The following is a 23,260-nucleotide window of genomic DNA, read 5'->3' as shown; positions in this document are numbered from 1 at the left end:
AACATCATGATAAATGGAGTAAAGATTGAAGTTGTCAAGGATTTCATTTTTCTTCAATCCACAATCAATGCCCATGGAAGTAGCAGTCAAAAAATCAAACGACGTATTACATTGGGCAAATCTGCTGCAAAAGAGCTTTTTAAAGTGCTAAAAAGCAAAGATGTCACTTTGAGGACTAAGGTGTGCCTGACTCAAGCCAGGGTATTTTCAATCACCTCATATGTATGGGAAAACTGAACAATGAATAAGACTGAAGAAGAATTGATGCATTTGAGTTACAGTGTTGGCAAAGAATATTGAATATACCATAGACTGCCAGAAGAACAAACAAATCTGTTTTGGATGAGGTACAGCCAGAATGCTTTTCAGAAGCGAGGACGGCAAGACTTCGTCTCTTGTACTTTGGACATGTTATCAGGAGGGACCAGTCCCTGGAGGACACTATGCTTGGTAAAGTAGAAAGTCTGTGAATAAGAGGAAGACTATGAAAAAGATGGATTGACACAGTGGCTGCAACGATGGGTTCACACACAGCAATGATTGTGAGGGTGGCGCAGGACAGGGCAGTGTTTTGTTCTTTTGTACATAGGGTCGCTATGAGTTGGAACCAACTCAACAGCACCCAACAACAACATTTTCTCCTGATGAAGAAACAAATGTCCTCTATCTTAGGACCTTTTGGAAAGTCACATAGACAGTAGAATGGCAAGAGCTGTTTTTCTCATTTAGCGCAATAGTCTTAACTCTAAACTCAGTACCTGGCACGTTTTATCTGGACTGGGAAAAGTGGCTGTCTTAACCTAGTGTCTGCAATTTTTTTAATTGTGTGAATATTTTTCCAGGGAGTTAAGCCATAGCACCCCTTTGATTTTCAAAAGGGTCCAAGGTAGAAAAAGTGTTTAACCTACAGTTCAAAATTGGTGTCACAGCAGTTCCTGTGATCTTTTGTTCTGTCCTCTTCCTCTCCCACTAGACTGAGACAGGTGGTGGTGGAAGAGACTAGAGTTTAGTGTAAGGGGGAGGTGGGCCCACCTCTTGCAAGATGTGTCATCTGGGAGTAAGGGCCTTAATTTTCCTAAGCCTCACTTCTCTCATCTTTAAAAGAGAATAAATAATCCTCACAGCCACCCTGAAGGGTGTGCCTCACGTAGGACTAAGTGAAAAAAAACAATGGAACTCTAGCGGGTTAAGCAATTTGCCTCAATTTACAGCGCCAGTAAATACTGAGCTGGCATTCGAATGTGGCCACCTCCTTCCACGGCGGGTGCCCTTACACGCTACCGATGCCCCGCCATCTAGGACAGTTTAAGAATCATCCATCGCATCAGGCCAAGCCAGGAGGGGCAGGGCGGTGTGAACGGGGAACACACAGTGAGAGGGGCAAGTGCCCAGCTATTTTCAGGTCTGGACAGCCTTTGTCTCCTTGGACACACCTTACCCAGAGCGCAAAGGCCCCAAGCTCTTCTCCAAAGACATTGGTAAGTGGGACCCTGAAGTCGTGGGCCGGTACAGGGTAGCCTACCGTCCTTTCTCTCTCAGCCTTTGCCCAGAGGCGGGTTCGCGGGACGGGACGGTACCGGAAATGACGCGTTAACCAGGCGCCGGCCCCCTCCCGCGCGATCACTTATTTCCGGCGGGGGTTTAGCGCACCTTCGCTCAGACCTGGCGAGATGGGCAAGAAGGGCAAGAAAGAGAAGAAGGGCCGCGGAGCCGAGAAGACGGCCGCCAAGATGGAGAAGAAGGTGTCCAAGCGCTCGCGCAAGGAGGAGGTGAGTGACGCCCGCGGCCGGCCATACGCGGTTCTCTAGCGGCCCGACCAGCTCCGGCCGTGTGGCCGTGGCCAAGTCACTTCAACCTTGCGGGACTCAGTTTCCTCGTCTGCAAGACGGAAGAAGCAGCGACGCTTGTCTCATGGGAGAGTCTCACGGATGAAATGAAAACATTGGGTCCAGCGCGGCGCTTGTGCAAGCTATGTAAAGAATGCCCGCTTCCATCCCGAGCAGTCCACGCGTGCCCCTGTCGTCTTCGATGTTTACTCGACCTTCTTTGAGCCCTCACAACCCCTAAAAGCAAAGAAGCGGCCCTCTTTTTAAGTGCTTGCACTTCTTCATATGATGTCGCGGCCGTTTCTGTGCTTTTTTGTAGTGTCCTCTTCCTCTCCCAGTAGATTGCGGCAGGGTGGTGGATGAAGCTGGGGTTTAGTGTAAGCAGAGCTGGGCCCGCCTCTTGGAAGATGTGTGATGTGGGAGTAAGGACCTTAATTTTCTTGAGCCTCCCTTCTTTCATCTTTAAAAAAGGATAAGTAATCTTCACAGTCACCCTGAAGGATGAGCCTCAAGTGAGACTAAGTGAAAAAAAACCTGCAACTGTAGGCCTTTCCATAACAGTTGATGGTAACCATCACTACTCTTTTCTCTTGTTGAGAGCAGAATCTGCAGAGGTCTGGCATGACATGACTGAGTTCTCTGCTTATGGTCTCACAGACCTAAATCAATGCATCATCCATTTTCTTCTCAGTCATCTGAGGCTCGGGGTCCTTTTCTCAGCTCATTCAGGGTGTTGGCAGAGTTCAGTTTCTTGTGGTTGTAGGTCTGAGGTTCTCGTTTCTTTGCTGGCTGTCAGCCAGGGCTGCTCTCAGCTTCTAGAGGCCGCCTGCATTCCTTGCCTCGCGGCCCCCTCCCTCTTCAAAGCCAGGAATGGAGACTCTCCCTCACATGGAATCCCTCTTACACTTCCAATTTCTTTGTTTAGGAAGCACCCAGTTCCTTTTAAGGAGGCGCCTGATTAGGTCAGGTCCACCAAGTATCATCTCCCTTTCTTAAAGTCAACTATGTTATTTAATATCCCACCATATTCACTGTCTTGGGCATTACACGGTCGCGAGTCTTGGGGACATCTTAGAATCCTGCTTTCCACAAGATTCATGTATTGCATCACCTGACATCTTTGTTTAGCTGTCTTCACAGACATGTTCCTCTGTTGAAGTCTGAATACTGTCTTAAAAGACCCTGCATGACCTGGCCTGTCTACCTCATCTACTCCCCCCGCCGACCACCACCCCCAGTCATCTCCCCTCTGGCCACACTGACTTTATTCTAGGATCTCAAATATACCACATTCTTTCTACTCATGGTTGTTCCCCCTACCGCAACCACACTCTTCTCATGAGTGGATTCCTTGTGTCTGCCAGCTGTTGTCACCTTGGAGAGGCTTTCACGGACTAGGCTCCAGACCCCACCCCACCCCACCCTGCCCCCAGCCCAGTGATTATGATGCTCAGACAAGTGTGAGAGTCCTGCCTTAGAGCCATGCAGGAGTGCACCTTGCCTAGCTCACAGATGTTATTTTGTCCGCTGAGAATTCTCTCAATATGTGAGGCACGTGGGGGCCTACTGGATTAATTGGCAAGAAGGGCAAGAGATGGGGTTTGAACCTGGATTACCCAACTCCAGATCCTCTGCTTCTAACGAATGCATTATCTGCCTACTGTGATTGTGCCTCAGTTTACCATATGTGTTCAGAAAATACCATCAAAGCCTGCCCCCAACACAGAAACAAAGTGAGGGCTCCTTATCAAAAGGGTCCCTGTATAAGGAGGGTTAGTGGCCAATGGCATAGCTGCAGACGGGCATAGCCTGGCCTGGTAGACGTCCACGCCAGCTGTCCCCCAGCACTGACAAGCAGCTTTCCCTGCAGACCTGGTCCTCCTGACTCCAGTCCATTTCTTCCCCACCTCGCCCTCTTCTGTCTGCCATAACGGAGACCATTTCTAAGGGACAAACTGCACCAGCAGCGAGGGGCTCTGACCTAACTGACCCCAGTACTCATCTATCCCAGGTCTCTCTGAAGTTCCAGTCACTCAGTAAATGTGTTTGGAGTACCCAGTGAATGTCCCTCATGAGGAGGGGTGTGGTGCCAGCAGGACAACCATGAAATGATCGCCCACATGGAAGTACTGGGTGATGGGCACCATGTGGACTACTGGGGAGGGTTTAAAGGGATAGGACAACTTTGGGATCTAATGTGTCTTTACCTGTAATCTGACCGTTAAGATGCCTAAGGAAGTATGCTGCAGAAACTGATCTACACAGGAGATGGGCACAGGGAGAGCCATAATAGTACTGTTTACATAAACACAAAATTGTTCATTGGAAGGAGAATGGATGTGGTTGAGTCATAAGTGTGCCACAGTGAAAATGAATGGACCTAGTGTTGTCATGTATCAAGTTGTTCAACATTGTTGAGCAAAAAAACAAGTTGCAAAAGAATATACAGTATGGAACCATTAGTGTGAAATTTAAAAGTCTAAAACAATAACATAGATTGTTTAGGAATGCGTACCTATGTAGTAAGAGTATAAAGAAATGTTTGCGCATCAAATTCCAGATAGTGGTTACCTTGGGGGGTGATGGGTGCATCAACTGTATCAGTAATGCTTTATTTCCAGAGTTGGGGGTTGGGTACACGGGAGTACCTTGAATTCATTTTTGTACCTGTTTGGAGGTCTTAAGTATTGCGTGATACATTTAAAAATAATGAAGGCAGCATGCCTGTGAGTCAGCTGTGAGTGCATCTAACCTTCGCTGGCTCTGGGGAAATGACTTTACACTGGGCTGAAGGGTGGGTGAAGGTAGTTCTGGGAATGGGATGCAGTTGGAGAGAATAAGGTTGTTCAGGCCCAGGGAATGGAGTGTTTGATTAAAGTAGCTGAGGAAGCCAGGGGATCTTAGAGGGTGAGGGGTTGGATGGGAAATGAGGGAGGGATACTAAGGGAGGAAACGTGGTCTGAAAGTGCAAGAAATACACCTACCCTACCTTCAGGGAAGGGAAATCAGATGGAGGAGAAGAGTGGGGGCGGAGGTGGGGAGCTTCCAGGTCTCAATGTGAGGAAGTAAGAGTTAAGAATGGAAAGGGACTTTCCCAATGACAGGTCACGAATCACGTGGGGTGGGGGTGGGGGGTGCGGGTGGGCACCAATAAATACAAGGGAGCAGGAAGGACTGGGGATAGGGAACTGGATTCCAGCATTGGGACTTCTAAACCGGTGTCTGCTGTTGTATAGTAGAGAGCCTTCACACGCTGATTGACTGCACAGACATTTACTGAGCCCTGTTGTGCAGGCATTGCACTAAACAAGACAGTCATGCTCTCTTGGACCTTTATTTGGAGGATGAAGGGTGGAAAAAGAAAACATGAGCAAGAAAACTATCAAACCCTGCTATACAGAACACAAAATAGAGTGGTGTGCAGGCCAGGACTGGGCTTAGGAGAGGTTGTCTAAAGAATTAGCAGTGACTTCAGGGTGGGCTTGTCTAAGTGGAAGGCCCTTCAGGGGGTGATGGGAGGAGGGAGAGTTGGAATGCAATAATATGTGGAATGTGCCTGTGTCTAGACCTCTAAAAAACTCCGTTTAAGGTCAAGCCCTGAGTATTTTTGAATGTGCCAAATTCTGTGTATTTCAAGTGGGTGGAGGAGGGGGTATGTTATACTTCATGAATGCGATTGGAAGCTCATAAGATCAGATTGACAGAGTGGGGAAACCGTTGCATGCTCTGGATTATGTCATGGATGTTATGGGTAAAGAAGAAAATGTCTCACATTGACTGCTACTTTCCTTTAGGAAGACCTTGAAGCTCTGATTGCCCACTTCCAGACACTAGATGCTAAAAAGACTCAGATTGTAGAAACACTGTGTCCCCCACCTTCTCCAAGGTAAGGAAGTGAGGATTCGTTTCATTTTAGTTTCTGACAGTTCACTTGTGTAACTTGGAACAGTGCTGTAAAATCACCCTCAGACCCTGTTTTCATAAATGACCAGTTCATGGGGCATTTCAGTCATTAAAGTCTGTGCAGAATCAGCCCCCACATAACCTTTTTTTCATTTCTTCTGAAGAACTAGAGCAAGACTACATGGTTTATTATCATGTAGAAGCATGAGGATTAAGTCTCCAGCCTTCTGCTCATCAGGGGGAAATTGTGCCCAGGTTTTAAAGCTCTAGCTGGTCACAGCATTGGGAACAAAAATGTTGTCCCAATGGGCTTTTAAAAAGTACTTCAAATGTGTAAATTTCCTGGTGGAAAACTTAAAATTGTGATAGCTTTTTGCTACATTTTAAATTCTCATGGGAAAAGTGTGGTTATTGTTGAACATGAATTGTGTATACGCCATTTTAAATTAATTTGTAAGTTATGACCAAAACCCAGTCTTTTGGAGGGTTTCAAACATTCGTGGAGTGTGCTGAAATGAATAGACTTTGCTCTTAACCTGACTCCTTATTCCTGTATGTTACTTCTTGGTCTCTCTACTTCAGAATTCTGGCTGTTTTATAATTAGGTTTGGGTTCTGTGATTCCTGTACTTGCTATTAACCAAGGAGAGACCATAGACTGGCTGCATGGAGTTTTGAACTTAGGAAAGGCCAAGTGACTTGCATAGAAAAGCTCACTATCATTCGGAGAAAAGGAAATGTGTTAACCTCACAGGCGCCTGGGACTTTTATTTAGTTAAGAAGCGATCGATTTTGTTTCCTTCAGAATGAGATTAAATTTGTAAGGAAAAAAAACAGTTGCCATCAAGTTGGATCCAACTCATGGCAATCCCGCATGTGTCATAGTAGAGCTGTGCTCCATAGGGTTTCCAATGGTTGGGTTTTCAGAAGTAGATCACTAGGCCTTTCTTCAAAGCACCTCCAGGTGGACTCGAACCTCCAACCTTTCAGTTAGCAGCTGAGCACGTTCACCATTTGCACCACCCAGGGACTCCAAATTTGTAAGAGTCATCCTTAATAGCAATGTCAGGAGTCTTTGGAAGCCTAGGATCTTGAACTTCAGGAGGAAGCTGCTACTGTGCTCCCTTTGCTGTAAACTCCTTGCTGTCCAGTTGAATCAGACTCATAGCGACCGTATAGGATAGAATAGAACTGCCCCATAGGGTTTCTAAGGCTGTAATCTTTATGGAAGCAGACTACCACATCTTTCTCCCTTGGAGGTGCTCGTAGGTTCAAACTTCCGACCTTTTGGTTAGTAGCCAAGTGCTTTAACCACTGCACCACCAGGCCTCCTATCCCTTTGCTATAGTGGGGTGCAAATTGTGGCCCTGGTGCTGGAATCCCACCAATCTCAGACACTGTGGATCTAACCATCACCTGTTAAGGGGTGAGGAGGAGCTTAATTAGCACCAGAGCCTCTCCCAAAGTTGGAGGTCCTTCCTCTTCATCTTGTAAATTCCGTTAGTAATCTGGTTTTATTTTTCCCACAGGACCGGCATGTTATTGTTGGAGCAAGACAAATTATATTTCTAGACTATACTTCGTAGATGTTTTAAAAATACATTTTCATTTGAATTCCTGAAGCACACAAATCTTGGAGGTCTTTAAGGCATTAAGGAGCTGAGGAAGCCAGGGTGGCTTAGAGAGGAGGTGGGTGGGAAATTAGGCTGGGGAGATAAACAGGGAGGAAAAGTGGTCTGGAAATGCAAGAAGTACATCAAACCTACCTTCAGGTTGAAGGGAAGTACACCAGCACTGTGTAGGGAATCCACTTTGAACGTAGTTTTTTTTTTTTTCCTGGATGGTGTTTTAGAACTTTTCTTAAAGTAGTATTGTCCCAAAAGTCATATTTCACGTGAGGATATAATTTAAAATGTTTGCAACTCACTGAGTCAGCTAGAAATGCTTCCTGATATAAGGGAGCAGTTGTTGAAACTGAGACATAATGAGAGTAAGACCTTTTAACTGGGTAGCTTTAGTAACTTCGTACCTCATAACTCTTGATCATATTATGAAAAAGAGACACAAACCATGAAAATTGCCCATTGTTGTTAAGTATGGGAGCCCTGGTGGCACAGTGGATAAGAGCTCAGCTGCTAACCAAAAGGTCGGCAGTTTGAATCCACCAGCTGCTCCTTGGAAACTCTCTAGGGCAGTTCTGCTCTGTCCTATAAGGTCGCTATGAGTTGGAATTGACTGGAGGGCAATGGGTTTGGTTTTGGTGATGTTAAGTGTGTTTAAACCCAAGTATTGGCTCAGATGTAACTTAACTGGGAAGAAAGGAGAAGACATCTAGTTGCATCAGAGCTTTGTGATACCTGTATGTTCTGCGGTACTTTAGTAAAGGTGGGGTGTGTGGTTAGTTGTGTATACCAGCAATGTTTCAATATTTTGGATCCAGCATAGATTGTTGTTTCCCAAATTGATTCAGTACTTTTCCACAGGAAATTAATAGATGTTAGGTGAAAAAAAAGATTCAGGGTCAGAGAACTTTGGGAAACACTGGTTTCTTTACTGTAAGATTTCTTAGTCTATAAAATGTTTCTGTGCTCAGTAAATTCTAAGAGGGAAGTAGAGTTTTCAGATTTGACCTTGAAACTATTTGACCTTAAAACTGGTTTTCCTTTGAGACGCATCTTTTAGAATCAGGGTAAAATGGAACACACCTTGGGGAACACCACTTGTCGGTGATTTTTAAAGAGTGGTATTTTCTGGTGATGTGCCCTCTCTCGTAGTATTTTTCATTACTATCTACTGAAGTGGTCAGAATGTATTTATAATTTCTGTATAGCTATTCTCTTGTCCTTACGTGTGAAATAAGTAGAAGAATCGTTCCATTTTCCAGATGAAAGCTGTCTGGGAAATGTGTTGAAATGCTTCAATGCTGGATTCTTTAGAACAGTTTTGATTGTGATTTAACAAGATAGACCCTTAAAATAGGGCAGTTCCAGAAAATCTGGCTTATAAATAGGAGCATCTAGACCCACCCTTCTTACTATCACATGATTTGTAAACCAGGTTATATGAAAGGTCACCCAGACCCAGGCTGCCCTGGGAATGTGAACCAGTGGTCACAGTCCTGAATTTAATTTGTGTCCTTTCCTTCATGGACCGTTAGAAAGGTGAGGCCTGGTGATAGAGCATTCCGGCAGAATGGAGGCAGGCTCTCCGACTGGGCATCAGGAACGAGTTGCTTGCACTTCAATTCTTTGCTGACCTACTGCTTACGTCTCTTGTAGGTTAAACGCATCGCTGTCCGCTCATCCTGAGAAAGATGAGTTGATTCTTTTTGGAGGTGAATATTTCAATGGCAAAAAAGTAAAGTATATATTTATTCTTTCCCCCCAATTTCCGTGGGTCTGTTTGGCATAAAATCCATTTAAAGCGTTGATGTCAGATATGCACTGGTCCTGTAACTCCCTTATTACATGTCTCGCCTCCTGAGTGGTCGGGACTGATGGGAGACGTTGTCCCTGACAAGTCACCCAGGCTCCATTAGGGATGAAGTGACTGTGATTGCACCAACATTGAGGGGTTCATCACTCTTTTGACTCTCAACTGTACCTGCCCTCTGTCCTTGTTCCCCCGATCAGCTCTCCCACTGTTACTGCCTGCTGGAGCTTAGCCTGCACCCATTGACAGTCGATCCTACATGCCCTCTGTTCTTCCTCGTGATAGGCTTTCCAAAATTAAAATTCACAGTTTTCAGAATTGTCTTGAATATGGAAAGTGCTGATGAGTTGTAGAGCAAAGTGTTATTTTTGAGCAATCCAGAAAGACCTGTGTTTTCTCTGTATGTTCAGAAAATGTAACTGTATGAAGCAGTTAACAAAAGCAGGCGCCCATATTCACTCCAACCTGAGAGGAACCCTGTGAACTTGACTTCGCTCTTCCGTCTTCATCTGTGAATTTCCATCCACTTAAAAACTAGGCCTGAATTAGGAGGAGGAAGAATTTTACTGAGTGGCAAAGGATCTCAGCAGCTTAGATATTAACATGCATTGGTGGACAGACGGCCTTTTTCTTTGTGTTGTCATCCTAAAGGGTCCTGGGAAATCTGTTGCACAGCCCCCTGTATTGGGGTGATTTACGTTGCTTTAGGAAACAAGTTTCCCAGGGTAATCTAATAGTTGGGGGGTATTCTTTCCATTTACTGTCACTTGAATGGAAGCATGCCATCAGAACACTAAAATTCTTCCTCCTTTCTGCAGACGTTTTTGTACAATGAGCTTTATACCTACAATATCAGAAAGGGTACATGGACTAAAGTTGAAATCCCTAATCCACCTCCCCGGCGCTGCGCTCACCAGGTAATTTTCTGGATGGACCTTCAGGTTTCTCCCATCTTTTCCTGCTGGGGCTTTGCTTGTGGGAATTCTGCTATCAGCTGTGGGGCTTATAAAAGAGAGGAGTGTGGTACAAAGAGGCCAGGCCTTGCAGATCATCCCAGCTCTGCTGCTTGCTACTTGGGCTAGTTACAAAACTTCTTTGCATGTCAGTTTCTTCATCTATAAACTGGGGAGATGAACACCTCTGCCTCCAAGTTGTGTGAAGATTATATGCAATAATCCAGGAAAAAAATGTCTAGTGCCTGGTATGTAATAGCCACACAGCAAAATGTGCACCCCATGCCCCCGTTTGAGTGGAAAGAGGGTTACATAGCCCATGATCTGGTGGCTAGAGAGATGGAAACGAGAAAATGGACTGTTCAAAGACAAATGTAAATGGTCTAAGGAAGATAATTCTTTTAGAATGAGCTGTGTCATAAGCAGGGCATACGAGGAAGTAGCATTCAAGTAACGTGGTGGTAGCATCCTACTTATACAGGAGAGGTTCCTTCTAGTAGTCATATCCAGGGAAGGGAGGTCCTGGTTTTAGATGTCCTGCAAGCTCCACGAGGACAGGCACTTTGTCCTTCTCGTTCACTGTTGTATCCCTTTTCTTGAAACACTCTCTTCTGTTCTGTGTCATGGAATGCAGACCTCGTGCTGCTTTTGTGTTTATTGTCTTAACCATTTTAATCATAGTGATTAGCTGCATTCTTGAAGGATTCATGTCATAAATGTCTTGAGATTTTTTAATTTGGTTATTTCGGCAGGATCTCAGCAGGCTCTAATGCCTTCTAGAGGCTTTATTAGTCAGAGGCTTAGTGATGTCCTTGTCGTTGAGGTAGTCTTGCTGTTTGCAGTCTGAGTTCGCAGTGAATCAGAGAGATGGGAAATGGAACATCAGTTGTAAAGTCTTTTGCCTGTAGATCGTTATAGTTCAAATTCTACTGCAGTAAACTCAGCAGGACATAAAGTTCCCGCATTATGGACTTATTTAATGAATACGATGTTAGAAGTTGTGTTCTTTATCTTTGGTCAATTAGCAGGCAGAAGGAGGGGAAAGAGAAAGGTTACACATACTCCTGTTAGTCTTTCTTTTCTCCTAGGCCCTGGGTTTTTGGGGGGTGAAATTTATTTTGGTGTGTAATTTGAGAGTTTACATGGCATTTTCTAAAGTGAATACAGCCCAGTGGAAGAAAGCCAGGGTCTCGCTTTCTTTGGACGTGGGACTGAGTGACTCATGTAGGCTTCGGCATTCTATTCTCAGTATCCTTCCCTGGGAGAATAGACAGACACTGCCTCTTCTTAGACTGCTGAGGGTCAAGTAGCTGGCATGAGTGGGTCTGTTGGGAGTTAGGGCATGAGTGAGAAAAGAGGAAGTGAAGGCATTGGGTTCCTAGGTGTCTACTCACTTGATAGTTTGTTTTCCAAAGTGATAACTAAAATTCACTTAAAACATGAATTTTATGGGGATCATTTAGCAAATCATTTTTTTCCTTACACTGCAGGACATTTTGGAGCCCCGGTAGCGCAGTGATTAAGTGCTCTGCTGCTAACCAAAAGGTTGGTGTTTCGAACCCACCAGTCACTCCATGGGAGAAAAGCCCTGACAGTTTACTCCCATAAAGATTACAGCCTTGGAAACCCTATCTGGCATTTCTACCCTGTCCTATAGGGTCACTATGAGTCAGAATCTACTTTACAGCAACTGGTTTTAGCATGTTTATTATGAGATAATAAGCTTGATAAAATAAGTTCTTGGAGAAATCGGGCACTGATCTGTGATCTGAACTAGATTCCCTTCTTAGTAGACTGTATTCCTTTTCATTCATTTGATAGCTACTAAATAGAAATAATTTGGAAATAACGTTGAACTTGCATTAGGTTGAAACCTTTGAGTTTGAATACTAAGGTCCTATTGTTAGCCTCTAAATTAGACCTTTCATTCATTATTTTCTTACCCAAAAAAGTTTTCTTTCTTTTTTTTTGTTATTGTGACATAGAGCTGTATTATTACTTTTACCCATAAATATTTGGTTTAAAAAATTGAATAGAGCAAATTATTTGAAATAACTAGAATTTTAAAACATACTTTGTTGAAGGTGAGTGAACTGTATGCTTGCAATAGTAAGACATCTTGGGTGTACGTTTTAATACGTGCTTGTGAACTAGTTTTCCATAGAGAGTACTAGTAAAGATGTTTTAGTTTAAACATCGTTCATAGCTCTAGGAAAAAAAGTGATAACCAGATGTGCAATAGCCATGCTTTTTCTTTGTGGAAGGGAAGAAAGCAGAGGAATTCATTTACTTAAAATTCACATTCTTTCAAGTCTTTAGGGGCAGCAAGTGAAGATTTTCTTTATTACGTATTTCCTTAAAAAATAATTTTAAGAATAATAATTTAGCAAGAAGTACAGATTTATCTTATCAATATTTACCTTCGTTTAACTGGTAAGATTTATGGGTTTCTCTCTGGGGAATTGTTTTGTATAAATGTGAACTGGAAGTAGGGACACGTGAGTTTTAGTCTAACCTTACTCCTTGTCCAGTAAGCTTGTGACTGACCAGTCACGAGCTTGGTTTCTTTGACTTGGATTTCCTAATTGAATTGGATGACTAGGATTGTGCTAGGTGATGAAGGCCCCTTCTACCTGTGAATCTAAAAAGCCACATATGGTTCTGGTTTGAAGCTATTTAGGAAATAATTTGTCTAGTACTTCTCCTTTGGCAATTTTGAAAGCATTCTTGAAAGAAGGTAGAAAAAGTTCCTGTTGACTTAAAAATCTGAAACCTAGATCCCAAACAGAAGTTGTGTTTCATTCAAGTATTTCCATAGTTTTTTTTCTCTTGACGTTGGGTTTGTTGATTTTTTTTCTCTCTCTCTTGTTTATCCATTTTTCTTTTTCAATAATATCTACTCTTTATTGTTTCTTTCCATTTACTTTGGTTTAATTTTCTTTTTCTAGCTTTTTAAAGTGGAAGCTTAGATCATTGGTTTTAAATCTTCTTTTCTAATATGTTAAAGAAATAAGTTTTTCTCTAGTTGCTACTTTAGCTGCATCCTACAGATTTTAATATATTGTGTTTTCTTTATCATTTAGATTGAAATATTATCTAACTTGTCTTTAGATGCCCTCTTTGACCCATGAGTTACAATATTAAGAAGTATATTTAAATTAAAAATATTTAGGGAATTTTTCAGCTGTCTTTTTTGTTATTTGTTTATAATTTTAATCTTGTTGTGAAAGAACACTTTGTATGATTTCAGTCCTTTAAATTTATTGAGAGATATTATGGCCTAACGTATGATCTATCTTGTTGCTTGTTCTGTGTGTATTTGAGAGGAATGTATATTCTCTAATTGTTGGATGAAGTATCCTACATTAGGTTAGGTAGGTTGATAGTGTTCAAGACTTCCATATCCGTACTGACTTATCCCTGATGATCTTCCTTGTTTTGCAGTTAATTTTGTTTGATACGAATATGTTCTTGTTGTTAGGTGCTGTTGAGTCTATTTTTGACTCATAGCAACCCCATGTGACAGAATAGAACTGTCTCAGATTTTTTTTGCTGTGATCTTCACAGAAGCAGATCACCAAGTGTTTCTTCTGCAGAGCCACTGGTGGGTTTGAGCCGCCAACCTTTGGTTTAGCAGCCGAGCACTTACCCATTGCACTATCAGGGTTCCTTGATATGACTATAACCACCCAGATTTCTTATAATTAGTGTTTGCATGGTATATCTTTTCCCATCCTTTGCCTCTTAACCTATTTATGTCTTTATATTTAAAATGCATTTCTTGTAAACACCACTGTAGTTGGGTCTGTTTTTTATAGTCTGACAAGCTTTGTTTTTTAATTAGTGTAATTATTTAATTAATGTAATTATTGACATCGTTAAGTTTAAATATACCATCCTGCTGTTTGTTTTCTATTTGTGCCATCTGCCTATATTCTTTTTTCTCTATTTCCCTGCCTTCTTTTGGATTGATTATCTTTAATATTCCATTTTTATTTCATTAGCAATCTCATTTTTTTTTTGGTTGTCTTGTTTTAGTGGTTTTTCGAGTTTACGATATCCATCTTTAACTTAGGACAACCTGTCTTCAAATAATAATATACTATTTCTCATAAAATGTAAGAACCCTATAATGGAATACTTTCATTTTCTTTTTACATCCGTTGTGCTATTGTTGTTATGTATTTTGTTTCTGTAGGCATTATCAACCCCACAATGCAGTGTTACTGATTTTGCTTTGAACAGCCAATTATTTCTTTAAAGAAATTTTAAAATGAGAAAAAGAAAAAGCCGTTTGTATTTTGTTACAAATTTACCATTGCCAGAGCACGTCATTCCTTGTGTAGATCTGAGTTTCTGTGTGGTGGTGTTTTCCTTCAGCCTCAAGAACTTCCTGTACTGTTTCTCGAAGTGCAGATCTGCTCAGAACACATTTCTTCGGCTTTTGTTTAGGTGAAAATGTTTTCATTTTGCCTTCATTTTGAAGGGTTTTTTTTTTTTTCCTGGATATGGAATTCTAGGTTGACAGTTGTTTTAGCCCTTGCAAGAACTTCTGTTTTCTGGCTTATGTTGTTTCTAATGAGAGGTTAGAGGGTTAGTGGTCATTCTTATCTTTTTTCTCCTGTATGTAATATGCCCTACTCCCCCTGCCCCAGCTGCTTAAAAGATTTTCTCTTTATCATTGATTTTTCAGCAATTTGATTTTGATGTACCTTTTTGTGATTTTTCTGGGAGTTCAGTTACATGTATGTTAGACTGTTTAATATTGTCCAGTGAGTCAGTGAGGCTCTGTCCTTTTCCTGTCCGCCCCCCAACCTTTTTTCTCTCTCTGCTTCATTTTGGATAGTTTCTCTTGCGCTCCTTTAAGTTCAGTGGATGTGCTCTGAACTTGTGAATTTTTCACAGTGAATCTCTCACTTTACATATATTTTTCAGCTCTAGAAGTTGTTTGGTTCTTGATGATAGTTTCCTTTTTTGATTTGTTGTGTTCATGTTTTCCATTAAATCTTTGAACATATCCATAATAACTGCTTTAAAGTCCTTCCTTGCTAATTCTGTCATCTCTGTCATTTCTAAGTCTGTCTCTGTTGATTGAGTTTCTCCTTGTGTGGTTAGATGATGGACTTTGAATGTGGTCTTTTGAGTGTCTGGGTTTTGTTTTCATCTTTTAATGAACTAATATTAAATTTTATCCTGGGCAGGCAGTTCAGTTACTTGCAGATCATCTTTTTACTTTGTTAGGGCAAGTCAAGCATGGCTTTATTCTAGGGCTAGTTTAGCCCTACAGCGTGGCCTTTCTGGGGTCTCTGCAGAATGCCCTGGGTGGTCATTGATGTCTTTTTACTCTGTCCAGTTGGAACTTCATTGTCTCCGAGCCGTATGTAAGCCCAGGTAGGGCTCAGGCTTTCTACTTCACAGTGGTGGTCCTTTACCCAGACTCCTGTGTCTCTGTCTCCCAAACCGAGTCACTTACATGTAGAGCTGGCACCGCCATGCCAGTGCATGGCTGTACCCTGACTCCGTTGTCTTTCTCTTGCAGGCCGTCGTGGTGCCTCAGGGCGGTGGACAGCTGTGGGTCTTTGGAGGGGAGTTTGCCTCTCCTGATGGGGAGCAGTTTTACCACTATAAGGATCTCTGGGTGCTGCACTTGGCCACCAAGAGCTGGGAGCAAGTCAGGTAAGATGCTTGTCATGAGCCTCACCTTCCACTGTGCCATGCTTCCCCATGCCTAGATTTCTGGTTTTGGGGCTGCACAACGTACAGAGACCCTAGAGATGCTCTCCTCGGGTTAAAGAGGAGTTGGGAAGTGCCCGCTTTCTCCCACATGGGTGATTCTGGATCCTTTCATCTCAGGGCCTGTCCACCACTGCACTGCAGTGTGACCTGTTTTCTCATCCCTCCTTTGTCAGTGTCTGTGTTTACCCTAACAAGTGCAGGTCTTCTCTGATGCGCCATCTTTTTACCCCCTCAGGGTCGCCTCAGGCTCTGAGCTTGCTGGAGGTGAGGCTGCCCTGTGGAGGTACCGTACTTCTAGAAGGACAAGCTTGTCTGTGTCGCCAATGAGGCATTAGTGCACTGGCGTGAGGAAGGATGGGAAACCGTTAAGTCTGCCTGAGATAAGCCAGCTCCACCCTCTGTTGGTGCCTCATTTTGCGTTTGTTGATAATGTGGTTCCTGCTGCACACTTACCGCAGGGTGTCAGAATGGTCAGAAGCTGTGCGTCTGACTCTCTGTGTATGGAGGGACAGACAGTATAGTTGTACATACAGCATTTAAGAGAAGAAGCACAGCTGAATCACAGATTTAAAGTAGAGTGAGTTGGCTTTGCTGCTTGTAGGGTGTGGCATGGAGCACGTGCCTGGGGCTGTGTGCTACAATCACCTGGCGTCTTCTTTGCTGTTGGGTAACAAAGCGGGAGTGCCTTTGCTTCAATGAAACAGGCAGTCATATCGAAGAATTTAATGGGGAGGTAGAGCAGGGTCTTTGTCAAATCCAAGCCCTTTAACCAGAGGGGAAGCACCTCTGTGGACTGTGCTCCACCATCCAGTGAGGAGCCTCTGGTTGAATGCTGCTGCCCGGGCTGCTTGCCCTGCTCTGACTGGCTTAGATCTGGGCAGTTAACCATCGTGCAGGTGGAGGTGCAAGCAGGCCCACTGGGCTCAGTCACTGCTGAGAAGGGCTCAGGCACATGTTCATCAGGCCAGAACCTAAAGGGGCAGTAGTGTGGACTGCCATACTGTCGACATCTTTGTTCCTGTCTCCTTCTTGCTTTGGGAAAGCTCCTTACCTTAGTAGACACACTGAAGAAATATGTTCTCATTAAAAATTGGTGTTTTTATGTATAAGTTGGAAAGTACTTTGGCCCAGAGCATGAAATCTTTATTGATGCTCACTAGTAACCTTTTTCACTGTCTTCATTTATGACATTCTCATCTATAGCAACAGAGACATTTACTGGAACATCATAACAGTCTGAAAATGAGAGGACAACCCAGAGCATTACTAATGTGAGAAGACCAAAGTTTCTGCCACCTCATTTCACACTCTAGATATAGATGACCACTGTTAACAGCACAGGAGTCTTTACCTTAACTTGAAGATGCTTGCAAAACTGTGCAGATTCTGCAAACACAGATTCCATCTAAAAACAGGGTTTTTTTTATTGTTATTTGTGGCTTGTTTGTTTCAGTGTGCATGCACTTGTGTAAGTTTGAAGGAAGTTATATGTCAGAGGCAGGACTCAGCATCTGCCCCTCTCTGTCACACTCAGGACAGGAGCATTTATAGAGTGTAGCAGTGGGGGACTTGGGAGGGACCGGGAAGAGAAAAGGAGTACCCTTTCCTCATGGAGTGGGTTGCATAGACTCTCCTCAAAATTCATGTCTACCCAGAACCTGCATATGTGACCTTATTTGGAAATAGAGTCTTTGCAGATATGATCAAGGTAAGATGAAGTCATGCTGGATTGGGGTGAGCCCTGTATCCAGTGACTAGTGTCCTTATAAAGAGAAGGCGGTTTAGAGACACATACACAGAGGAGAAGGCCATGTGAAGATGGAGATGTAGATTGGAGTGATGTGTCACCATGCGAAGGGGCACAAGGATTGCCGGCAACCACCAGAAGCTAGGAGAGAGGCATGGAGCAGATTCTCCCTCAGAGCCTGCAGAAGAAACCAGCCCTGCTGACACCTTGATTTAGGACCTCTGGCCTCTGGAACAGTGTGGTGCTTGTTTTGGCAGCCCTGGGAAACTAATACACTTCCCATTTAAACAAATGAGTAGTTATCAGCAAAAGCAAATGGGAAACTGAAATGTTGGGAAGACAGGTTCTAGATCTTGGCTCTGCTGCAGACTGTGAGTCTTGACTTCTGAGTGTTGCTTTCCTTACCTGTGAACTGGGAATAAAAATCTCACCTGCACCATGAGGTCGTTGTGAGGAATAAGTGCACGTAAAAGGACAATGTGTAGCCTAGAGCGAACACTCCGTGAATGGTAGTTTTATTATTAATAATGGTATTAGTTAAAATAAGAATATAAGAAGGACATAGTTTTATGGGCTGGCTGGATTCTGGAGACTGCTACTAATTATTCCATATAATGTGATTAGTTACCCTATACTCACTAAGCACAAAATTTGTTGGTTGATTGGTTTGATACTTGGAAAAGTAGGGTGGAATTCCAAAGGCATCTTATACATACATCTTATATTTACATCTTATACACGTTCCTATGTGGGCCACATGGTAATCATTCTTGGTGAAGAGAGCTTTTCTGCTCTGAGGATGAGCCACTGGACTGCGTTTCCTGTGACCCTGACTCAAAGATTGTAGTAGAAACTGTGCTTTTGCTAAATAAATGCCCATGGCTACCTGATACAGCAGTGATACTATATCATATAATTTTATAAGGTGTAGACTTTAAAATAACTCAGGAATGCATTTGCATACATAGTGCTTAACACTGTTTGCACCTTAAGCCTGCAGAGTGATTTGATGTGTAGACATTTTTGTAAATGTCACTGCAGATGCCCATTGGAAGGGGGAGCTGGGTGATGCTGAGCTGCCATGGAAAGCTGTTTCTGAGTGGCAGCTTGCCCTGTTGGAATACCATTGTGCATATAACTTGAACGTGCCTAAACGCACCTACTCCCACAATGTTGCACATGTATTTCTGCGCTGTGTATAAAGACTTCTCGCTGAGCGGGACATATTAATGACTCCACAGTTAGGAGTGACGGCAGTTGAAAAGCCTGTTGGAGATTTAAATATAAACTAGCTTTTTTGGTGGATTTGTTTTTCTAAAGAGAGATGTGGAATCTTTTTATAGAAAACTTTTCCCGTTTTAGTTACAAAACACATTGGGACTTGGCTACTGCCACAAACAGTGAGTCGAGTGCATTGTGCCTGGCTCAGCCGGGGACAAGACACCTAGCAGGATTCCTGTGCAGGGGAGTCAATGGAGCCTTAACCTGGGGATTTTAGGGATGGGGCATGATTTAAAAGATGACATCGTTTGCTGACTCCATTTCCATATGTCACTGGACCTTTCCGTTCATAGCTGGTAGACTAACGTGGTAGCGTTTGGGCTCTCCAGTGTACCTTTTTTTTTTGAAGTAGAATGGAAGCAAGCATACTAGGCTAGTTGTTGAATGAAAATCTGTTTCCCAGATTGTAAAGTATTTATCAGAAAATTTCTCCAAAGTGGAGTTTGCTTCTTGTCTAGCCTTGGGAGTGTATTCCTTCTCATTCCAATTTCTTTAACATGCACCTTGCCCAGTGTATGACTCTGTTCCCTTGGTACCAGTGCAGAAGGGATTTAATGGTGTCCCGATCACTTGAGACTTTGAGGTGAGGCCAACACAGATGAAAGGCCTTCTTTTTACTGTGCCAAGTGAACAGTCAGTGGTAAGGCTGGATCCTCAGCTGGTTGAGCCAGTGGACTTCCAACTCCCTTTGCCCTCATGGACCTGGGGGCAGTGTTTTAATGACGTGCTACAGACTCTCTCCCTACACTTGTCCATTTGATATTCTTATCGTCAACTTGGATAAGAACGTATGCTTATTAAATTTGTGGGTGAATGCAAGGCCGGGGTTAGGCAAATAAGTAGGTGGATAAATTTGGCATCCACAGTTAAATCTCCGTGGACCAGATGTAACAAGATGAAATTAAGGAGGCTAGGTTTCCCTTGAAGGTTGCATCTAGATGCAGGATGAAAGAGCTTTAACTAGAAAGCTGCCCTTGCTAGCAAAAGACATGGATCTGATCCATTGTCATCCTGGGAGGTGTCATTGTGTGATGAGGCTACCATAAAGGCCAGTGCTGAAAACATTGGATTAATAGAATATGTTCACTGCTGGTTCTCTTTTCATGGATGAGTGTGGTGGCCATTTTGAGTGACACATTAAAAGGGAAGTTAATGAATGGGAGAATATGACAGGAGAGAAACCAGTGTGATCCAACATTTGGAGATTGGCGAGAAGAACTGAGTGAGTTCTAGACTGGAATAAGGGAAGACGAGGAGCCATTGTATAGTGATGCGGAGAGATTATTCATCTGAACCTTGGTAAAGGGTAGGCGTTTGGATTGGATAACTCACGCTTGCTTTCAGTTTTGAGATTCTGTGTGTGAATATATTTCTGGGACACTTGGGCTTTGGGGGAAGCTGTGTGCCATGCATGAAATAAATGGAGAAATAGTATTATATAAATAGGTCCTGAATTGTGTGACTTAGATTGTAACCATCCTATGCAGCCTGGAGGTGTTGAGGTCTTTGTGGAGGAGATGGAACTCGGATTTTGGGTTGGATTTCTGTAGTTGGGAAACTCTGATGGTGTAGTGGTTAAGAGCCATGGCTGCTAACCAAAAGGTCGGCAGTTCGAATCCACCAGGCGCTCCTTGGAAACCCTGTGGGGCAGTTGTACTCTGTCCAGTAGGGTCGCTATGAGTCAGAATCAACTCAACAGCAATAGGTTTTTTTTTGTTGTTGTTGTTGTTGTTTTTCAGTAAGTGGTAGAGCCAGACAGAGAGAGCAGTGTGCACAGAAGCTTGTGAACTGAGCTCCACTGGGAGAACTTGATCCCTAAGGAGGACTTGGGGTTTGTAACCTGTGAGAATCTGGAGAGGGTGGCCAGAGTGTTCCAATGGTCAGTGTTTCTAGGAAGAGTCCCATTCGGTTTGGAACAGAGCAGCCCTGCCAGCCAGGCCCACGCTGCAGACCGAGGCATCCTGTCTGCCTGCCTTCCCTGTGGGCGCCCACCTGCACCAGAAGTAACTGCCTGAGAGCGTTACCTGGAGCAGAGGTGACTGTACCTGAGAGCCTTAACCTGCAGGAGAGGTAACTGTGTCTGAGAGCCTTACCTGGAGCCCAGGATAACTATTCTCTCCTCAGCCCTTCTTGGGTTTGTTACTTTTTCCAGTTATACATGTATATTCATTGCAGAAAATTGGAAAAATGCAGGAAAGACTGTCATGCAGCCAACCACTCAGAACCCTGATTAGAATCATGTAATAGTTTGCTTTGTAACCTGCCTGTTTCACTTACTATTGTATGAGATTTTTCTCTGTCATAATTTATTTTTAAAGGACCTGTTTATTTTTTTCATCTTTGTCAAATTAATAGGATAAAAAGGTATCTCTGCTTTTATTTGTAATTCTTGGATTACTAGTGAGGTTGATTATGTTTTTGTTTCACTTTATTGGTCTGTATTCTTAAGGTTTTAACTTTGCTTGGTTTTTTTTTTCATTTTTTGCCATGTGTTTTAATATCGATTTTATTGAGGTATAATTATAACCATAAAATGTATACCTTTTAAGGGTACAGTTAGATGAGTTTTGACAAATACACACACTCCTGTAACCACCACCATAATCAAGATATACATTTCCATCACCACACACAGTTACCTCCCAACTTCTGTCCCTAGGCAACTTTTGTCACTGTAGATTAATTTTGCTCTGTAAAGAATCTGGTATAAACATGCTCATCAAAAGACTTCACCAAAAGAGTAAAAACACAACCTACAAACTGGGAAAAAATTTTTGGATATGACAAATCTGATCAGGGTCTAATCTCTAAAATTTACAAGGTACTGCAGAACCTTAACAACAAGAAGACAAATAACCCAATTAAAAAATGGGCAAAGGAGATGAACAGGCACTTCTTCAAGAAGATATTCAGGCAGCTAACAGATACATGAAGAAATGCTCACGATCATCAGCCATTAGAGAAATGCAGATCAAAACTACAAAGAGATATCATCTCACCCCAACAAGGCTAGCATTAATCCAAAAAACACAAAATAAATAAATGCTAGAGAGACTGGAACACTTATATACTGCTGGTGGGAATGTAAAATGGTACAGCCACTTTGGAAATCGATTTGGCGCTTCCTTAAAAAGCTAGAAATAGAAGTACCATACGATCCAGCTATCCCGCTCCTTGGGATATATCCTAGAGAAATAAGAGCCGTCACACGAATAGATATATGCACACCCATGTTCATTGCAGCACTGTTCACAATGGCAAAAAGATGGAAGCAACCTAGGTGCCCATCAGTGGACGAATGGGTAAACAAATTATGGTATATCCACACAATGGAATACTACGCAATGATGAAGAAGAAGGATGAAGCTGTGAAACATCTTATAACATGGAGGAATCTGGAGGGCATTATGCTGAGTGAATTTAGTCAGTCACAGAAGGGCAAATATTGTATAAGACCACTATTATAAGAACTCAAGAAAAGGTTTAAACACAGAAGAAAACATTCTTTGATGGTTACGAGGGTGGGGAGGGAGGGTGAGGGTTATTTACCAACTAGATAGTAGATAAGAATTATCTTAGGTGAAGGGAAGGACAGCACACACTGCAGGGGAAGTCAGCACAACTGGACTAAACGAAAGCTAAGAAGTTTCCTGAATACAATCAAATACTTTGAGGGACAGAGTAGCAGGGGTAGGGGTCTGGGGTCCATTCTTTCAGGGAACATCTAGGTCAGTTGGCATAACAAAGCTTATTAAGAAAATGTGATGCATCAATTGCTTCCAACCACCTGGAGTAATGGAGAATGAAGAACACCAAAGACCCAAGGAAAGTATGAGCCCAAGAGACGGAAAGGGCAACATAAACCAGAGACTTCATCAGCCTGAGACCAGAAAAGCTAGATGGTTTCTGGCAACCACCAATGACCGCCCTGACAGGGAACGCAACAGAGTCTTGGATGGAGCAGGAGAAAGGTGGGGTGCAGAACTCAAATTCTGGTAAGAAGATGAGACTTAATGGCCTGATGAGACTGGAGGAACCCTGGAAAGCATGGCCCCTGGATTCTCTGGCAGTCCAGAACTGAAACAATTTCCAAGGCCAACTCTTCAGACAGGGATTGGACTGGACTGTGGGACATAAAGTGATACTCGTGAGGAGTGAGCCTCTTAGCTCAAGTAAATAGAAGAGACTAAACGGGCAGCTTCTGTCTCGAGGTGAGATGGGAAGGCAAAGAGGGTTAGAAGCTGGTTGAATGGACATGGGAAATTGGGTAGAAAGGAGGAGTGTGCTGTCACAGTATGGGGAGAGCAATTAGAGTCACATAACAATGTATGTATAAATTTTTGTGTGGGAAAAAATTTAAAAAAAAAAAAAATCTGGTATAAA

At 42.9% G+C, this 23,260-nt stretch overlaps 1 protein-coding gene across 1 annotated transcript in view; it reads left to right on the top strand.

Moving 5' to 3' along the window:
* Positions 1-1,636: 1,636 nt before the first annotated feature.
* The window catches only part of KLHDC4 (kelch domain containing 4), a 38,639-nt gene continuing 17,015 nt past the window's right edge, over positions 1,637-23,260 (top strand). The window contains exons 1-5 of the mRNA XM_004377799.2: positions 1,637-1,769; positions 5,621-5,712; positions 9,007-9,085; positions 9,979-10,077; positions 15,653-15,789. Coding sequence (XP_004377856.1) covers positions 1,671-1,769; positions 5,621-5,712; positions 9,007-9,085; positions 9,979-10,077; positions 15,653-15,789 — 506 coding nt within the window. The 5' untranslated portion in view covers positions 1,637-1,670. The remainder of the gene's footprint in view (positions 1,770-5,620; positions 5,713-9,006; positions 9,086-9,978; positions 10,078-15,652; positions 15,790-23,260) is intronic.

Source organism: Trichechus manatus, unplaced genomic scaffold (assembly GCF_000243295.1).
Source record: "Trichechus manatus latirostris isolate Lorelei unplaced genomic scaffold, TriManLat1.0 scaffold00053, whole genome shotgun sequence".
NCBI lineage: Eukaryota > Metazoa > Chordata > Mammalia > Sirenia > Trichechidae > Trichechus > Trichechus manatus.
This window is presented reverse-complemented; position numbering and strand designations above follow the sequence as displayed.